General features: G+C 45.4%; 1 protein-coding gene across 4 annotated transcripts; it reads right to left on the bottom strand.

The window, feature by feature from the left end:
• Window positions 1-3,864: 3,864 nt before the first annotated feature.
• On the bottom strand, window positions 3,865-18,942 carry LACC1 (laccase domain multifunctional purine nucleosidase 1). Of its 4 annotated transcripts, none has more exons than XM_087938057.1 (6): window positions 18,862-18,942; window positions 14,261-15,252; window positions 12,351-12,532; window positions 11,276-11,468; window positions 6,454-6,679; window positions 3,865-4,869 (listed from the first exon to the last, which is right to left on the bottom strand). In XM_087938057.1, the coding sequence occupies exons 2-6, from the start codon at window positions 14,847-14,849 to the stop codon at window positions 4,695-4,697; spliced, it is 1,365 nt and encodes a 454-aa protein (XP_087794183.1). In that variant the 5' UTR covers window positions 14,850-15,252; window positions 18,862-18,942; the 3' UTR covers window positions 3,865-4,694. The 4 variants fall into 4 exon arrangements, with proteins under 4 accessions (XP_087794183.1, XP_087794186.1, XP_026561132.2 ...); XM_087938060.1 differs by having other exon boundaries at window positions 11,276-11,441; XM_026705347.2 differs by lacking the exon at window positions 18,862-18,942 and adding an exon at window positions 15,857-16,002 and having other exon boundaries at window positions 11,276-11,441.
• Between the last annotated feature and the right edge of the window lie 1,139 nt (window positions 18,943-20,081).

Here is a 20,081-nt window from a genome sequence, read left to right as displayed (position 1 = left end):
ACACGATCCCCTTTGGCGACCTTCTTGACCAGTCAATGGGGAAGCCATTAACAAGCTCACTTAACAACTGTGTCACTAACTTATGGCCTGCAGTGATTCACTTAACAACGCTGGCAGAAAAGGTCATAAAATGGAGCGAAATTCCCTTCGTCCGTGTGTGGAGAGTCAATGGGAAGCCAGATTCATGTCATTTATTTAACAACTTCAGGGATTTCTCTTTAGTGTCATAACTTCACGCAAGTCCTTCCTAAATTATTTCTGCCCTACAACAACAGTGAGGTTGCATTTGGGTCTTTCTGGGGAAGGAGAAGAAATTGGAAGAAGGTTCTTTGGTTCTTGTTGGTTTACAGACTTTGAACCTTCTCCATGTCTACAATGCCTTTCTTATTCTGGCTTCCCTGAGTTTTGGTTCAATTTGCCATGGGCAAGTCAGAGTTCGTGGAACTCATGGGTGTGTTATGGGATGAATGCCAACCTCTCTTAAATCTAAGATTTACAAGACCACCATCCGCCCTGTTGCTGTTGTGGCCCACCAGATCCGGACAGTGAGGAGGTTGGGGAGGAACATGGGCCAGTCCTGGAGTCTGGGGAAGGCTCGGACGAGGGCTCTGCATCGGCAGCAGAGATTGGGCCAGGGCAGCCTGACAGTGATCAGCTGCCTTTGGAGTCAGAGATCAGTGGGGCGGAAGAATAGCTGGAGCCTGTTCCCAATGTGCACATGCGCAGAGCTGCCAGGAGAAGGGAACAGTTAAGAAACAAGGGTCGACTTGGGAGTAAAGGCTCAGGTGGACATGGAATGGCCCCTCCCATAGAGAATAAAGAGGAGCGAAAGGGGAGTGGTGTTTGCAGGAGACAATTAGTTCGTTTAATTAGTGTGAAGATCTGTTCCTGACTTCTTGCCAAGTAATTGCTGCTACATAGTGGCATTTGGAAGATATCAGCCTGGCAACTCTCCAAGCCTGATAAAGGTCTGCGGTTGTGAAATCTCTTGAAAGACTGTTGGCCGGGACTTTCCTGGAGAGGAATTCCCTTTAACCTAAATAAAAGGGTTTTATCAGGATGAGGAATCGGCTTCATGACCTTGGGAAGCCTCGGTCAGAACAACCACCATCCGCCCTGTTGCACTGTAGGGCGCTGAATGCTGGGCAGCAGCAACAGGGACCGAAAGCTCTCTCCATGCCATGGAAATACGAAGACTCCATTGGATATTGGGCACTTCCCTTCTCAACCACATCACAAAGGACATGTGGCACCAATTATAGAGAAGATGAGAGAAGGCCGATTCTGCTGGTATGGACATGTACAGAGAGCAGCACCTCCCATAGTGACCAAGACTTGCTTACCAACTAGAAGTCCACGGCCATCAAACTCGTGGGCATCCAAAACAGAGATGGTGAGACACCATCAACAAAGATATGCAGGCCGTGGGCCTGTGCCCTGGAGACGCAGCTGACTGTGCATATTGGCGTTCAATGATCCAAAAAGCAGACCCTGCACTTGAGGGAATATACGAGGAGGAGGAAGAAGAAGAAGAAGAAGAAGAAGAAGAAGAAGAAGAAGAAGAAGAAGAAGAAGAAGAAGAAGAAGAAGAAGAAGAAGAAGAAGAAGAAGAAGAAGAAGAAGAAGAAGAGGAGGAGGAGGAGGAGGAGGAGGAGGAGGAGGAGGAGGAGGAGGAGGAGGAGGAGGAGGAGGAGGAGGAGGAGGAGGAGGAGGAGGAGGAGGAAAAAGAAGAGGAAGAGGAGGAAGAGGAGAAGGAGGAGGAAGAGGAGGAAGAAAAAGAAAAGAGGAGAAAGAAGGAGAAACAGCGGGAAGAGGAAGACAAGGTGGAGGAGGAGGAGAAAGGAGGAGAAAGGAGGAGAACAAGAAGAACAAGAAAAAGAGGAGGAGGAGGAGAGGAAGTAGTAGTAGTCATAGTCACAGTTCGTAGACCATGGAGGAAGTTGCTAGCATATCATTTCTTTTTGGAGACAGGTATGTAGAACAATGTTTGCATCAAGATAGAAGCTGGGATGGGCTTCCCAGGATGATCATAAATGTCCAAACCTGAAGACCATGCGGTTAAATACGGGAGTTGAGATCCACACCTCTTAAAATCGCCAACGTTGGGAAATCCTGCATTTGGGAGTTTTAAGTTATTTAATTCTGGAGCAACCTGCTCCACGCAACAAGACTGCGATTGCTATCTCCTGCAGAGCAGGGATTAAAATTTATTATACAACTGTGTTAACTATGACGCCCATCACGTTGCCTTCCACTGTGAAAAACCCAGCCTTTCCACTAACCACAGACAATAAGGGTTGGAAGGGACCTTGGAATAAGAGTTGGAAGGGACCTTGGAGGTCTTCTAGTCCAACCCCCTGCTTAGGCAGGAAGCCCTAAACCCACTTCAGACAAATGATTATCCAATCTCTTCTGAGAAATATATCATAGCGGGAGTATATTGCTGGAGGAGAAAGAGAGGAAATGGGGAAAAAAAATACAAGGAGTGATTTCCTGTTAAGGATCCTTTGCTCATGACCAATCCACGTATTTTTTATCCCTGATTATATTGGATGCACATAGTTAACAGAACATACCGAGGCAGACAAAATCAACAAGTCTTCCTTCCCCTTAATATGGCACAAAGGAATAAAATTTATGATTATATTTACATGGCTTAGTGGTATTGATCTACTGAGCTGATAGATTCCAAATTGCATAATAATAAGAGCTGCATTTTTCTCTCTCTCCAGCTGATAAAAAGAAAAACTCCAGAATTACCCAGACTCCCAAATGCCTTTCAAATGCTGCTAAATAGACTTGCAAGGGAGGTTCAATGGCATTTTTAACTACACAGTGCCACCCAGTGAATGGGGTCTGGAACTGAGTAGTCAGGAAAAAAACACCTAAATTGGACCTTCTGCGTTAAAGCCTGCATCCAGGAGACCAAAACATCGTAAAGCAGAGAGGATGATTTATATATATATATATATATACATACACATACATACATACATACATACATACATACATACACACACACACACACACACACACACACACACACACACATATAGAAACTATATATATATATGTTTTCTTAAGTTTTTGTGGGTACTTACATGTATGGCATTCAGCTTTGTTTGGGTATTTTCCCATGTCATTGTATATGTATGTATACACACACACACACACACACACACACACACACACACACACACACACACACACACATATATATGGCATTCTGCTTTGTTCGGATTTTTCCCACGTCATAGTAGCTGTGCTTTTAAAGTTGTAGCGATGTTTCAGCAGAATCTCATCTGCCATCATCAGAAGCCTGATGATGGCAGATGAGATCTGCTGAAATGTCACTACAACTTTAAAAAGCACAACTACTGACATGGGAAAATACCCAATCTTTCCAATACCATACATCTAATACCATGAAAACTTAAGAAAACATATATGTATGTATGTATGTATGTATGTATGTGTATGTAAATGTATATGTATATATATATATATATAAAAGATAGAATATAGAGGAGCAAAGATGCTTAAAATTGAACATAAAATTAAAATTAAGGTACTGGTAAAAAAAAGGATGGTCCTTCAAGTGCAGGAAAACTTGGGCTGTTTACTGTTAACTTGTTCGGCAGTTCCTTGATTGGGGCATTGTTTACTTCCTGATTGTTGGTCTGATGTTAACCTTGGTGTTAATCGCTGCTCATCTAGGTGTTGATTGCTGGTGGGGAGGTCATTCTGGGTCATTTTGTTCCTTTTTTGGCAAAATAAAGCCACATCGAGTTATAGAATAGAATAGAATGGATGGAATGGAATAAGGAATGGAATAAGGAATAGAACAGAATAAGGAACAAAATGGAATAGAATAGAATTCTTTATTGGCCAAGTGTGACTGGATACACAAGGAATTTGTCTTTGGTGCATAAGCTCTCAGTGCGCATAAAGGAAAAAATAAAATACAATCCTCAAGAATCACAAGGTACAACACTTAGTGACAAGTCATAGGTTACTCATAAGCAATCAAATCATTCTAGGGAACAACTAAAACAATATAAATTGTAAAGATACAAGCAACATGGTTATAGTCATACGTGGGAAGAGATAGGTAGCAGGAAGGATGAGAAGAACAACAGTAATACAGTCTTACTCAATAGTTTGACGGTGTTATGGGAATTAGTTGTTTAGCAGAGCGATCGCAAACAGAAGATTCAGCAGAAGCATTTGAAGGTCAGAATAGAACCGGAAGAGGCCTTGGAGGTCATCTAGTCCAACCCGTACTCAAGCAGGAGACCTTACACCCTTTCAAATGGCTTTCCAGGGATGAAGCAGCCACAACTTCTGAAGGCAAATTCTGTTCCACTGGTTCATTGTTCTCCCTGTCAGGAAATTCCTCCTTAGTTCTCAGTTGCGTCTCTCCTTGATTAGTTTCCATCCGTCGTTTCTTGTCCTGCCTTGAGGTGCTTCAGAGAATAATTTCACCCCCTCTTCTTTTTTATGGCAGCCCCTCAAATACGGAATATTGCTATCAGTATCTCCCCTACTCCCTCTTTTCACTAGCCATACCCAAAATTGTTGGTTGCAAACAATTAAAAAAAAATTGGTTGGAAACAGTAACCATTGCTAGGAACTTTCTACCAACGAAGGTTCATCAACCTTCATCAGTAGTTCCCACGGTGTAGGATGTCCTCTCAGTTTTTAACCGAGATGAAGCCAATCTGAGTGCCAAAGTTTTCTCCATCTCGAACGTGTGAGTAGAACTTGTCGGGCTGACAGGATGTGCAAAGTGTGAGGTTTTGCTCTGGGTCTGTTACGGAGTCGTCTTGAATATTCCTGGGTAGAACCCCTCCAGCTTCTAGGAGAACTCTGTTGCGGGAGAAGAAATTTTTATGTTGTAATTATTAGTCACCACAAAAAAAAAAACAAATTATGATAAACCAGCACTGAGGATTTCTCAACGGGGTTGGAGAATGAATCATGAACATTTCTAGCAAGAATTGTTGTTGGGTTACTTCGTTGTGTTTATCTTTGATATTTAGAACCTTCAAGGTTATCAACGTTATTAGAGGCTCCCAATTCTTAACATCTGAGGCCTCTAAAGTTATCTTAAGAGCAGAATAAAACCAACTTGCCTATTTGGAAAAAAAAAAACAGAGAAAAATCATACACAGGGCCACGAAGGGATGAATTAGTGTAATTAATGTTATTTTATAGCAGAGCAGTCTTCCAATATTTGAGGGGCTGTCGCAGAGAGAACCCCCCAAAATAGATGGAAACTCATCAAAGGAGAGAAGCAACCTAGAACTAAGGAAAAATTTCCGGACAGTTAGAACAATTCACCGGTGGAACAACCTGCTTCCAGAAGTTGTGGCTGCTTCATCACTGGAGGCTTTTAAGAAGAGATTGAATAGTCTCTGTTGTCTGGAATGGTTTAAAGTCTCTTACTCAGGGATGTGGTTGGATTACAAGACCACCAGGGTCCCTTCCAACTCTGTTATAAGGAAGCAAGGAAAGAAGGAAGGGAGGAAAGAAACAGAAAGAGGGAGAAAGGAAGGGAGAAGGAAGGAGAGGAGGAAGGAAGGAGAGGAGGAAGGAAGCAGAAGGAAAGAAGGAAACTCTTAGGAATGTGAATCACCTAACAGCTATTTGGGATGGAAATATATAAACCAGTATAGACATTTTAATACTGTCTCTTTAAGAGAATCCTAAAAGTGTAATTGGGTGTGGTTTCTCAAACGGCCATAAGATGGAGCCAAAAACCTGGGTTGTCTTAGTCTTAGTCTCAGAAGAGAGTGTGCCTGAGTGAGTATCTCTGTTTCCTTCTGTTGGAAAGTATTGCCGTTCCTCCATTTTTCCTAATTGACTGATATTCATGGATTTGATGTAAGTCTGATACTGAACTGTTTTTGACACTGGACTTTGTTATTGGATTATCCCTGGATTGAAAACTGACTGATTTAACCTGTGAATGACTTTGGACTGTTTATCTTGAACTTTGCTTAAACCTTTCTGGAAGTAAAAACCTACATTTACTGTACAGTGTATCTGTGCGCTCTGTGTGTATTATTCAAACACTTCTCTCAAATACGTCTCCCTGTATGCGCTCATTCTCCTAACGGGGAATTACCTCAACCGAAACAAAGGGAGGGAAGGAAGGGAGCAGCAGAGAGAGTGAAGGAAGGAAGCCTGAAAGAGGGAGGGGGAAGGAAGGAAACAAAGGAGGAAGGAAGGAACTTCCTGACTATGAGAACAATCAACCAGTGGAACCACTTGCCTCCAGAAGTTGTGGGTGCTCGTCACTGGAGGTTTTTAAGAAGAGACTGGATAGCCATTGGTCTGGAATGGAATAGGATTTCCTTATTGAGTAGGGGATTTGACTAGAAGACCTCCAAAGGTCCCTTCCAACTCTGCTCTTCTGTTATTCTAAAGGGTCCACAAGGCCAGACTTACCGTGTTGCTCTCCGAATATCCACGTACGGGTTGGGCGATTCAAAACCTCTTACGCATGTTGGATCAATCTTGTAAAATTCTTTTGCCGATTCCTTGGGCAGCGTAAAACAACAGGGCCCCACAGACGGTCCAAGAACTACGAGGATATCCTTTACGTTGCAACCATATTCTGTCACCATTGCATTAACTACAGCCATCGAAACCCCTAGTAAGGTGCCTTGCCAGCCTGAAACACAGACAAAAAATAATAATAATCAGGCGATTTGTACTTTTAGGATTTCAGTGCAAGAGGTTGCAAAGTCACACTGCGAATCCTAAACTGTACATTGCAGAAACGTGCAAGGAGAGATAGTCTTTTGCAATTACAAACTGTTGTAGGTGTTGTGGTCTGCTGGAGGCCTGCGGAGACAGCAGCAGAGTTGGATGGCGGGGAGGACCATGGGCCAGTCCTGGAGTCTGGGGACGGCTCAGATGAGGGATCTGCGTCCAACACAGAGATGGGGCTGGGGCCATCTGGGAGTTATATGCTGACTCCGGAGCCTCCAGACTCTGACAGCAGCGAGGCAGAGGAATAGCGGGAGCCTGTTCCCAGTGCATGCTTGTGCAGAGCAGTCAGAAGGCAAGAAGAGTTAAGACAAAAGGGGTGACGCAGAAGTGAGACTTGGAGATGATTGGCCTCTCCCATAAGACATAAAGGAGGAGCATAGGGACACAAGCCTTTGCAGGAAGCAACTTTGTTTCATTCTGGTCGGTTTAAACTCTGATGCTCCGTGTTGACTTTTTGCTCCGTTTGGCCTTGTACAGTGAATTTAGTCGATGGCAGCATTCCAAGGGAGATAAAGGTGGGTGCTTATCAGCCTTATCCCGAAGTACTTTGGCAGATGTCCATGGGACTTATTCACCAACTGTTTGGGACTCATTATGGGCTGCGAATGTATATAATTCACAGCCGTTGAAATAAAAAGGGGTTTTGGGGGGACTAAGTGTGTGATGGTGACTGCCTCCGGAAGTCTTGGTCAGAACAGTAGGGTTCCCACGGTCACGTGATCAAAATTCAGTGTATAAAATTTGTGGCGTGTATTTATGATAGCTGCGACGTCCTAGGATGGTGGAATCTCCATCTACAATCTTCACAATCGGTTTTCAACAAGCAGAATCAATGCCTCCCCATTGGATTTGCTTAATGGCTCACTGAACAACTCGCAGCGATTCCCTTAACAACGGACGTACAATTGGGCATGGCTTCACGAAAGCCACAGGACTTCTGATCCCAAAATGCAGTTCTAAGTCAAGGACTGTGTCAGCGTTCCAGCAACCCTCCACTCCAACCAATAACTCCGAGACAGGCATCTTCTCAAAAGTTCTTTCTATTTTGGATAGTAAACTGGCACAACTGGGGAATCTTGAATATGAAAGTTCACGGTTTCCTTGGAATAAGTCAAAAACTACAAAATCCATCCCCTGCACCCACCATGGCATCACAGGCCCCAATAACCATCCGTCCCAACTGGAGATGGCCTCTCACCCAGGTGTAGAAATAACATGACCTTGACTTAGAAAAAGAATGTTATTATGTCTAACCACATACACTCCAAGAAATTCCCCCCTCCCATTTTCCCAGATTCAGGAATGTGGGAGCATCTGGTCTCAGTAGGGCTTCCAAAGCTGACAGACTGTCCATGCAAAGAAGAACAAGCCAACCTTTCTTACAGAGCCGTCCTCGACTTACAACATGACCGCTCAAAGTTACAACGGCACTGAAAAAAGTGACCGTTTACACATTTATGACAGTTTCGGTGTCAGACACTTCGTAACTGACTCATACTTACGACGGTTTGCCATGTCAGGGGATCACGTGATCTCCTTCGGCAATCTTCCAACAAGGAAAGTCAACAGGAAAAGTCAAATTCTCTTAATAGCGGTGTGACCAACTTAACACCTGCAGCGATTCACTTAACAACGGTGGGAAAAAAAATTATCACGACCACAATGGAGTGCAAAGTTTCAGTGGCTAAGGGAAACATGTGTTCAGTAAGTTTTGTCCCAATTTTATGATTTTGTTTGCTACCCTAATTGTGAAGGGAAGGACCAGCTCTAATCATCCTGCAGATTTTATCCATTTCACAGGTTTAAAACCAGTAATGCCTTTTTTTTAAAAATAAAAATAAAACCAGGATGATTCGGAATTTCAGTTTATGTACAGATAACAGATAATCAGAGTTGGAAGGGACCTTGTAGGTCATCTAGTCCAACCCCCCACCCAAGCGGGAGATCGTACACCATTTCTGACAAATGGCAATCCAATCTCTTCTTGAAAGTCTCAAGTGATGGCGCTTCCACAACTTCTGAAGGCAACTTCTGTTCCATTGCTTGATTGTTCTCACTGTCAGAAAGTTTCTCCTTATTTCCAGGTTGAATCTCTCCTCGTTCACTTTCCATCCATGATTCCTTGTCTGGCTTTCGGGTGCCTTAGAAAACAGGTTGACCCCCTTCCTCTTCCTTGTGGCAGCCCCTAAAATATTGGAAGACTATCCTGTCTCCCCTGGTCCTTCTCTTCCCTAGACTAGACATTCTTGCAACCGTTCTTCATATGTTTGAGCCTCCAATCCCCTAATAGTCCTGGTTGCTCTTCTCTGCACTTTTTCTAGAGTCTCAACATCTTTTTTTATAGTGTGGTGACCAAAACTGGATGCAGGACTCTAGGTGTGGTCTTACTAAGGCTTTACAGAGTGGGATTAGTACCTCCCTTGATCTTGATTGTATCCCTCTGTTAATACAATTTAGGATTAAATTGGCTTTTTTGGCTGCTGCTGCACACGGCTGGCTCCTATTTAGCTGGTTGTCCACTAAGACTCCGAGATCCCTCTCCCTGTTACTGCTATTGAGCCTGGTTTCACCCAGTCTATTAAATGTGTCCTTTTGGTTTTTCTTGCCTAAGTGTAGGACTCTCCTTTTCTCTACATTTGAATTTCATGATGTTAGATTCTATTGCTTTTTCCAGTGGCTTGTTTTAAACTGCTGGAGGTGACTCAATCGGGCTTTCAAAATTGGATGGGAACAGAATGTGCTAGCCCTCTACGGATTTCCCCAAACAAAGAACCAGGAAGTAATGACAAAACACGGCGAGGGATTAGCCATTAATCTTCACAAGCTTAGCAATAAAAGCCTTTGCGGGCAGAGCAATCTTCGTTATGCAAGATTTTTTTTTTTTTTTGGCAAAGCCACAATTACCTGAAGTCAGCATAGCTCGGAAGGAGCAAGCATGTGACATAAGCGTGTTTATTTGCACTTCTTCAAACTCTTCCTCTTGCCTTCTGCCTGACAAAGCATGTCCTGTTCTTTCTCACAGTTGCTTTAAGACAATGATCTAACTAGGTCACTGGTCACCAACCAGTGGGCTGGGGAACCACTGGTGGTCCGTGAGAAAATTTTGGTGGTCCGCAGAAAAATGCACCCCCCAAAGCAATTAATCCAGGCCGTGCGGAAACACAAGGCTGTGCCGCCCACATAGCCCGCAGGAACACAAGGCTTGTGTCGCTTGCATTGCAAACAACCATGAGGGAGCGAGGGGAGGGGGGAAAGGGCGGAGCGGGGGGACTTGCCCCACTAGTCCCACGTGCCTCGCCTGACCACCAGGCTGCTTCTTTCTGCTTCTTTCTTCTTCTGCTTTTGGCTGCATGCGAGGAAAGCAGCCAAAGTCTCTCTTTCTCTCTCCCAAACTCCACCAGAAACGAGTCTTTGGGACCCTGCAAGGCCTCCTGCTCCAAGAGGCTGCACTGGTGCAACAAGTCTCACAAAGACTCATTTCTGGTGGAGTTTGGGGGAGAGAAAGAAAGACTTCTGCAGCTTCTGCTGCTTTCCTTGCATGAAGCCAAAAGTCTCTCCCCTTTCTCTCCCCCTGAGAACGGAGCTGGAGACGGTATCGTGCGATCCCAAATAAAGAACAATCGATCGGTAGGAAAACAGGGTGGGGGATTTTCCTGCAGACTTTTGGGGGGATTTTCTCAGGGTGTGCAACCTGGGAGCTCCGAGTGGGAAGACAAAATGGATGCCAGAGAGAGAGAGAGAGAGAGAGAGAGAGAGAGAGAGAGAGAGAGAGAGAGAGAGAGAGGAGGTGGGAGGCTGGGCTGTCCGTCAGCCCTCAGATGGAGAGTCAACAGCCCCCAAGTCTGGAGGTGGCTGATGTAGAAGATGAGGACCATCTGGGTCCAGCGCCTGACTTACGGATGTGCAGAAGGCAGAGGAGAGGAGAGCAGGGGAAATCTATGGGATGGTCCTCGGGACAGAAGAGCCACCTCTGCTAGCAAAGCCCCACCCAGGCTCTGGGGGTAAAAGGCAGGGGGCAGAGATGAATAGGTGTGGCTGACTATTCATCTCCCTTCCAGACGGACTTTTTGTCAACTAAAAAGATATTCCTTGGGTTTTTTTAGCTGCCAGAAAAAGACAGTGGGGTAAAACAGTGCATTCCTTAAGTGCCTAGATAATCACCCCGGCAGCCCAAAGTTGTCGGAGCACGTGAATATTATTGGAGAGCCTGATTGATGACTCTTGGCTATGGATGTGTCCCATTGGAGAATATACATCCAGGGGGTGGGGGGAAGACCAGGGTCAAGGGGGAAATGAGTGACGTATTTTAGTATCGGCTGCACCCAGCTATTGCCAACACAGCCACTTCTAATAAATCAATTTTAGCCTGCCGTGAGAGGGAGAGAGAAAATTTTTTCCAGGGTTGCTGGCGCTTCTAATAAAGGAAACATTTGTTTAACTACAGAGGGTTTGTCGTGTTTTGGGAGCCGGGTCAAAACAACAGGTATTTGGTTACCTGAATGGGCAGCTCCACAAACTTTCTTGACCGGGTCCGCAAACACAAGAGGAATGCAGTCTGCGCCGGGAGCAGCAACGACGATGCCTCTTTGGTTGGTTACAATCCCATCGTAGCTCTCGGGTTGGGGTTGTCCCATCACCCAGACGTCACTGCCGTGGTTGACCTGTTCACACAGCAACAAGTGGAGGCCCTGTGAAATACCCTCTTTGGTTCCAAATATTCCCTTTGGGATATTCCTCCTCCTCCTCTTCTTCCTCTTCTCAGCAAACTCCTCCCCACTTCTAGCTCTGATGATGTTACCTAGTTGGGTCATGAAACGTCTGCAAGAAAACCATCAAGCTCAGAGACCACCAAGGACCCCCAGTTCTCCTCCTCCTCCTCCTCCTTTTCCTCCTCTCCGCAAACTCCTCGCCCTTCTAGCTCTGATGATGTTACCTAGTTGGGTCATAAAAGGTCTTCAAGAAAACTATCTAGCTCGGAGACCACCAAGGACCCCCAGTTCTCCTCCTCCTCCTCCTCTTCCTTTTCCTCCTCTCCGCAAACTCCTCGCCCTTCTAGCTCTGATGATGCAATCTAGTTGGGTCATAAAAGGTCTTCAAGAAAACCATCTAGCTCGGAGACCACCAAGGACCCCCAGTTCTCCTCCTCCTCCTCCTTTTCCTCCTCTCCGCAAACTCCTCGCCCTTCTAGCTCTGATGATGTTATCTAGTTGGGTCATGAAAGGTCTTCAAGAAAACCATCTAGCTCAGAGACCACCAAGGACCCCCAGTTCTCCTCCTCCTCCTTTTCCTCCTCTCCGCAAACTCCTCGCCCTTCTAGCTCTGATGATGTTATCTAGTTGGGTCATAAAAGGTCTTCAAGAAAACCATCTAGCTCGGAGACCACCAAGGACCCCCAGTTCTCCTCCTCCTCCTCCTCCTCCTCCTTTTCCTCCTCTCCGCAAACTCCTCGCCCTTCTAGCTCTGATGATGTTACCTAGTTGGGTCATAAAAGGTCTTCAAGAAAACTATCTAGCTCGGAGACCACCAACGACCCCCCCAGATCAACCTAAGAAGGTTTCCCTGGACCTCACCTTGATGCTGTGATACATCTCTGGGTCAAACCCCGCAGCGTGGGCTAATCTTCGAAGGTTTTCCTTCACCACAGCTGGGGGGTCTCGCCGCTTAGAGCTACTGAAGAGATTTAAAGAGCTCAACGTTGATGCATACGAAATGCCCCCAGTTCTCGTTGTGAATCCATGCAGGAAAATATGTCCTAAAAGAAAAGTTTTAAAGGAAAAAAAAAAGCAGTTTATATTCAGGGCATAACGGGGTGGGGTTCAAATTTTTTAACAACCGGCTTCAATGGGCGTGGCTTAGTTGGTGGGTGTGGCTTGGTGGTCATGTGACTGGCTGGGCATGGCCAACTCAATATCACTCACATAGAGGCATGCTTTTCCTTGCCTGGCCTCTCATGACTGTGGGGATGCTGCAACAGTCGTAAGTGTGAAAAATGGTCATAAGTCACCTTTTTCAGTGCCATTGTAACTTTAAATGTTCACTCCACACAAGCAAAGTAGGAAAAAAACTCCAGAGAAGTTCCTGAGACAGGAAGTCTAGTCCTGCCAGGAATGTAATAAGGGTTAACGGAGAGGCAGTTGCTGTAAGCAACACCAGAATGTTTCCTTCCTGCCTTCCTTACAGGATTAGCCCAGTAATTTCTTCTAACAACCGGTTCTCCAAACTGCTTAGAATGTTAACAACCGGTTCTACCGAATATGTGCAAACTGGTAGAATCCCATCCCTGGGGCATAAGCATAAGTTTTCTTACCTTTTTAAAATGCTTTAAAAAAAAAAAATCCTTACAGAGAACTCAATCTGATTAAAAATTCCAGCAAACAGGCTCCAGTTTCTACCCCCCAAATAAGCCCTAATTAAGACCCCACCCACTCCAGAGTGGACGGGTAAAAATTCAGCTAGGGTGGGGATGGAAGGTGGTGGAGCTCTCCTACTACTTCCCTTTGGACAGTTGTAGCCAGGCCTCACACCTCCTGACACCCGCCTTGCCAGCCCATTTCTTCTGTAGCCGGCGAGGCTGGCAAGGCTTTTCTGAAGGCCTCGGGAGCAGATAACAAAGCTCAGGATCGATCCAGAGCTCTATTATCCTCTGCAGGGGCCTTCAGGAAAGCCTTGCTGGCCACAGAAGGAGAAGTTCCTGAAGGCCTCTGACAGCAAAAAGGAGGCTGGGGGTGACACATGCAAGTGAGGTTAGTCAGTGGATGGCATCTCCCGAAAATAAGACCTGGTGCCCTTTTTGGGTGGCAAAATATATATATAAGACAGGGTCTTATTTTCAGGGAAACACATTGCCCTCATTGCAATAATCACTTCCCAGTTCTGCTGAGTTGATTGTTGAGCAGGTTCTCAAGAAGCCTGAACCTCGAGCGCTGTTCTTTTTTTTAGAATAGAGTTGGAAGGGACCTTAAGAGGTTCTCTAATTCAACCCTTTGCTCAAGCAGCAGATTCTATACCATCCCTGTCAAATGGCTGTCCAGTCTCTTCTTAAAAACATCCAGTGATGGAGCACCTACAACTTCTGTAGGCAAGCTCTTCCACTGGTTAATTGTCCTCACTGTTAGGAAGTTTCTTCTTAGTTCCACGGTTGCTTCTCTCTTTGATTAGTTTCTAACCCTGGATTCCTTCTGTCTTGCCTTCTGGTGCTTTGGAGAATAACTTGACCCCCTCTTCTTTGTGCCAGCCCCTCAAATATTGGAAGACTGCTATCATGTTACCCCTAATTCTTCTTTTCTTTAGACTAGCCAAAACTACTCTTTGTACAATGGCCTGCAGGGCTAGAAGTTAATCAATGACATCCCCCGAAAATAAGACCTGGTGTCTTTTTTTTGGTGGCAAAATATATATATAAGACAGGGTCTTATTTTCAGGATAACACAGTAAAGGTAGGATATAAAATGAAAGAATGAATGGATATTTCCCATGTTACCTGGGATTAATGAAGATTTGAGGATTGTGAGGTCTCCTTTCAGGCTGGGAAGACTTTCCAAAAATTGGCTTATTTCTTTCTGGATCCTTTCCACCTCGGGATCTACGTGAGGCCCTGCTTTGCTCCTTGACTCCCAGGATTTCTTCAAGCGCTTTTCTTTGGAGCTCATGGGCAGCTCTATCAACTCATACCGGTAGAGTCTGGTGAAGAGCTGCTCCATGTACTTTCTCACCAAGGATTTTCTCTCCCAGGACAACAGGACGACGAACTTCTCCACACCATCTTCGTCCAGCTTCTGCTTCATGGCGTATAAGGTCGCAGCATAAGTTTCGGCGGCCACCACCCCACCACAAGGTATATCTTTTAAGGCTTTCTCAAGCTGCTCTTTGTCCTTCCTTTCGTGGTTGGGGGTCCGGCAACACATGAAATACCCCGACTGAGATCTGAGATCGTTCGTGCGTATACTTTCAATCACCTCAAGTAATGAAAGTGTAAGCTTTGAACTGGAAACCTCCGGCCCTAAGTGCCACATATCAATCAAGACCTCCGTCTTTGGACCCAGTGGCCGAGAGGCAGAGTGACCAGCCATTATCCCTACCCTTTTAAAAAAAATTTTTTTTTTAGAAAGCTGTCGTTGAGTTGTAATTATTTATTTTCTTGGTTCGCTCTTGAGTTTTCCTTTGGAAAGCTGTTTCAAGTTATAAGATTGTTATTATTTTTTTAAATTCCTCTGCTCCTCTTTCAGTTTTCTCCCGTTTTCAGGCCTTCTTTTGTTCGTTTCTCTTTCTTTCTTTCTTTCTTTCTTTCTTTCTTTCTTTCTTTCTTTCTTTCTTTCTTTCTTTCTCTCTCTCTCTCTCTCTCTCTCTTCTTCTCTTCTCTTCCAATGATTACTGTACCAATGAGCAGTTGTGTATTTCAGAAAGCAGTGAAAGTGACTCTAGTGACACTAGATCCACAATTATTTTGAGGAAGCACCAGAGACAAAAGCCGACCTTTGGAGAGAAAAAGTGAGAGAAAAATAAAATTGCGAAGAGCTGAATTTATCCTTTTGCTAGACAGGTAGACATGTGCTATTGTATACATGTATACAATATAAATATATTTATATAATTATATATTATAAATTTATAAACAGTAGACCTGTGCTATTGTAGTTCAAGCAGGCAATGGTGATCAAAGCAGGAAAGCATAAATAATCAATAGTCACAAACCTTAAATTACTCAGAATAGTTCAAAGTTGAATGGAGTGTCGGTCCTGCCTTACCAATACAGAACACAGAATAATATGGTTGGAAGGGACTTTGAAGGTCTTCCAGTCCAACCCCCAGCTCAAATAGGAGGCCCTATACCATTCCAGACAAATACCTGTCAATCTTTTCTTTAAAACCTCCAGTGTTGGAGCAGTCACAACTTATGAAAGCAAGACACTCTACTGGTTAATTGTTCTCACTGTCAGGAAATTCCTCCTTAGTTCTAGGTTGGATCTCTCTTTAATGATCTGCCCCACCCACCCCCGTTAACTTCTGAATGCAAAAAATATATACAAACATCTTGGTGCCAAATTGAAACCCTGAAATTCAAGTTCATTTAACTCACCGTTGCAGAAAACCTTGGTAAGAAACCACCCAGATGCACTTCACAAAGAAGTGACTCTGGGCTACACTAGACCCACAATTATTTTGAGGAAGCACCAGAGAAAAAAGCCAATGACTCATACGTATGCCTGCACACAGTGCCTCAAGTTTGCATTGCGTGAGTAATATGCAAAACCTGTTTGATAAGAAACGAAAGTTAGATAAAAACCCATGCAAAAAAAACCCAACCCCCCCAAAATACACGGAATATGGCGGAATTAGGCACTTCCGCTTTCGTTTCCAGACTTCTGAAAAAGGAGGCAACTTGGATATATTCACGGATGACGCCCATCACCCCAGGCTGCAACATAGCCAACGTTACATCGTTAGCCATTAGCTGTCTACCCTGCTGGGGATGATAGGACCTAGGATCTAATCCATCTGAAGTCCATACCTGGAATACTGCATCCAGTTTTGGTCACTACAATACCCAAAAAAGACCCAAAAATTTTGAAAAGAGTGCAGAAAAGAGCAACAATGATGATCAGGGGACGAGGCTAAAACATACAAACAGTTATAGGAACTGGGTATGTCTAATTTAATTTAGTTTCCTTTATTGTCATTGCACCCCGTACAACGAAATTAAATACCATCTTCGGTGTACAATTTATGACTGAAAATAAAACACAAACACACCTCCCTCACACTCTACACATCGAATGGAAAACCCCTGATATTGCATGGATATTTCAGTATACAGTAGAATTCCATAGAGTTACTGCCCTGGGATAGAAGCTCTTTTTTCAGCCTGTTTGTCCTTGTTTTTATTATTCTGTACCATCTGCCAGGTGGTAATAGTTCAAAAAAAAGGGTTCCCAGGATGAGATGGATCTTTGAGGATGTTTTGAACTTTCTTAAGGCAGCGGGAGCTCTAAAGCTCTTCCAAAGAGGGGAGAGGGCAACCCAGGATCCTCTGAGGGGCAATGACCTTAACCCTCTTGAGTGGTCCTATCTGCCATGCTACAATTGGCAAACCATACACAGGTGCAGGAAGTTAAGATACTCTCTGCTATACTGCTATTCAAGGCATTGAAATCTTTATGTACATTGGCCTTAAATGGAGAAGAAAAATGTCATGCCAGCCATTTGTGTGTCCGTGTCTGTGCGTGTGTGTGTGTGTATGTGTCTAGCTCCGTCAGCTGAATTCAGAGCAATTGTTCCATGTAATAAAAAACTGATGACTTTGGGTGATTGGCCAAAGAAACACAAGAACAGCCACAAAGGAACAACGGATCTCTTGTGAAAAGCTGACCCATTCAAGTTTCTGCCTCCATCCACTTCCTCCTTAAGAACCCGCTGTTGCAACTCAAATCTGACGATGCATGCCAGATAACAGATCATCAGAGTTGGAAGGGACCTTATAGGTCACCTAGTCCAACCCCCTGCACAAGCAGCAGACCCTACACCATTGCTGACAAATGGCAGTCCAGTCTCTTCTTGAAAGCCTCCAGTGATGAAGCTCCCACAACTTCCGAAGGCAACTTCTGTTCCATGGATTGATTGTTCTCACTGTCAGAAAGTTTCTCCTTATTTCCAGGTTGAATCTCTCCTTGGTCAGTTTCTATCCATTATTCCTTGTCTGGCCTTCGGGTGCTTTGGAAAATAGCTTGACCCCTTCCTCCTCCCTGTGGCAGCCCCTCAAATATTGGAAGGCTGCTCTCCTGCCTCCCCTGGTCCTTCTCTTCACTAGACTAGCCAGGCCCGGTTCCTGCAACTATCCATCATATGTTTTAGTCTCCAGTCCTCTAATCATCACTGGTTGCTCTTCTCTGTACTTTTTCTAAAGTCTCAACGTATTTTTTAATGTGATGACCAAAACTGGATGCAGTACTCTAGGTGTGGCCTTACTAAGGCTTTATAGAGTGGTATTTGTACCTCCCTTGATCTTGATTGTATCCCTCTGTTAATACAACTTAGGATTGCATTGGCTTTTTTGGCTGCTGCTGCACACGGCTGGCTCCTATTTAGCTGGTTGTCCACTAAGACTCCAAGATCCCTCTCACTGTTACTGCTATTGAGCCTGGTTTCACCCTGTCTATATGTGTCCTTGTGGTTTTTCTTGCCAAATTGTAGGCCATTCCAGACACAGAAGGGCTCTTGATGCTCTCTGAAGTTGGTGGGGTTATTTTTTTGCACACGTTGTGCACTGATGATGTTGTCTAGTTGGGTTATAAAACGTTTGCAAGAAAACCACCAGGCTCAGAGAGGACCCAGGACTCCACAGTCATTCTCCTCCTCTTCCTCTCCACAAACCCCACTCCCTTCTGGCACTGATGGGGTTATCGAGCTGGGTCACATCTGCAAGAAAACAGCCAAGCTCAAAGACCATCAAGGATTTCACAGTCTTCTTCTTCCTCCTCTCTGCAAACCCCACTGATGATGTTCCCTAGTTGGGTCATGAAATGTCTGCAAGAAAACAACAAAGATTAGAGAGCACTAAAGACCCCACAGTAGTTGTTATTGTTATGCTTTTCTTCCTCTTCCTCCTCCTCTTCTTCTCTTCCTCTTTTCTTCCTCTTCCTCTTCCTCCTCTTCTTCTCTTCCTCTTTTCTTCCTCTTCTTCCTCCTCCTCTTCTTCTCTTCCTCTTCCACCTCTTCCTCTTCTCCTTCTCCATCTTTTCTTCTCCTTCTCCTTCTTCCTCCTCTTCCTCTTCTTCTTTTCTTCTTCTTCCTCTTCCTCCCCCTCCTCTCTGCAACCCCCCTCCTTTCTAGCACTGATGCTGTTCCTTAGCTAGGTCATGAAAGGTCTGCAAGACCCCCAACCAGGCTCAGAGAAGCCCAAGGAGCCCTCCTTTCAACCCCTGAAACATTCTCTTCTTGGTCGGGTCTCTCTCGCTGCAAAAAAAAACAGGGTCCCGAAGAAACGGCTTTCTCTCCACCCACCCCACTTCCACCAACCCCAGGACTAAGCCAGGGCCACCCCTTCCCAACTCTCGGAGGTTGGAGAGGTGCCACGGAGGCACTTACGGCGGAGAAAGACGCTGTGCGGTGGTCCACCGTGGGAATTTGCAAACCTCGGCCGGCCGCTTCCGCCCGGCTCAGCAGCGCTTCCCCTTTAAATGGCAGGTAGGCTCTGACGTCACCCGCCCAGGGGGGAGGGGGGGAATTCCCACCTTGAGTCATTTGGGGCTTTCCCCGCCCGGCTCCGGACGGCGGGCTGGCGGGCACCGGCCAGGAAGGTGCAGCAAAGAAGCAAATAATAAGTAGATGCAGCAAAGAAACAAATAATAAATAATAAACAGATGCAGCAAAGAAACAAACAAGCAAATACATAAATTGGCGTAGGGTTCCCCTGCTTGGGCAGGGGGGTGGGATAGATGACCCTCCCACGGAGATCCCTTCCAACCCTCTTAGTCTTGTTAAATACACAACCACACAAAACAAGCCGGAGGCGCTTATAGGGGCTTCCTGGGCTGGAAGGGAGACGGCGGCCTCCTTTCTCGGTGCAAAGGAAAGGAGGCCACGGGGAAAGCTTTGGCAAAGGGGGGATTGGGAGGAGGATTAAAGAGCTTTTGGGCTTGGCAGGAGCCGGGTGAGGTGGGGGGCTGGCACTCCACAGGAAGGGGTTGGGGGTTGGGAAGCGTGCATTTGCAACAGCTCTGCAGCGTGGTCCCTTTTTTCAAAGAAATACATAAATAAATATGATTATTAATTTGGGTTTTTCCCATCGCAGCTAATTGGATGAGCTCCGTTTAAAATCTACCCTTCCTTTAAAAAAAAAAGAAGAAGAAGCATGCAAGAGGTTGCTGGAAATTTATAGGGTGCAACTTCAGCTGCCACCCCAAACTTTCAACCCTGAATTTTGGGGACACGCCCGCGGGCGGCAGGTTGCAGTTTCACAAAGAGCTCGTTTCTCTAAAGCGCCTCTTTTCTCTTTGGCCGAATACAGCCCGAAATAAATCCAGGAGGTAGTAAGGACTAAAGGCCTCTTGCAATACCTCCTCACGCCCACGAGCGACCTGCCCTTTCTTCTGTATCCAGCAATAAGCCGTCGTCTGCAAGGGTGCGTGTGGGCACGAACGCTTTCTTCCCAGCGCCCAACCCGGACACGTGTATTATTAGCTGTTTGCAGAGGTGTGCGGGGGAGAGAAAGGCCAACCCGGGCAGATGCACGCGCGTCCCGGCTGCAAAGGTGTTTCTACCGGTGTGCGTACCGGCCCGTATGGCGTCTATGCTGGGAAGCGCCT

This window comes from Pseudonaja textilis, chromosome 8 (genome assembly GCF_049901715.1).
Source record: "Pseudonaja textilis isolate UNSWEBS1 chromosome 8, rPseTex1.2, whole genome shotgun sequence".
NCBI classification, from domain to species: domain Eukaryota; kingdom Metazoa; phylum Chordata; class Lepidosauria; order Squamata; family Elapidae; genus Pseudonaja; species Pseudonaja textilis.
Note: the sequence above shows the minus strand (reverse complement) of the source record. Positions and strands in the feature narration are given on the sequence as shown.

What these genes read in the sequence shown, in the direction of transcription:
- LACC1 (XM_087938057.1), bottom strand. Translation starts at nt 14,849, where the DNA reads ATGGCTGGTCACTCTGCCTCTCGGCCACTGGGTCCAAAGACGGAGGTC. An exon ending in CAAATCTTCATTAATCCCAG is followed by an intron (nt 12,533 to 14,260) that starts GTAACATGGGAA and finishes CTTTTCTTTTAG; the next exon opens with GACATATTTTCCTGCATGGA. An exon ending in AGATGTATCACAGCATCAAG is followed by an intron (nt 11,469 to 12,350) that starts GTGAGGTCCAGG and finishes GGTATTTCACAG; the next exon opens with GGCCTCCACTTGTTGCTGTG.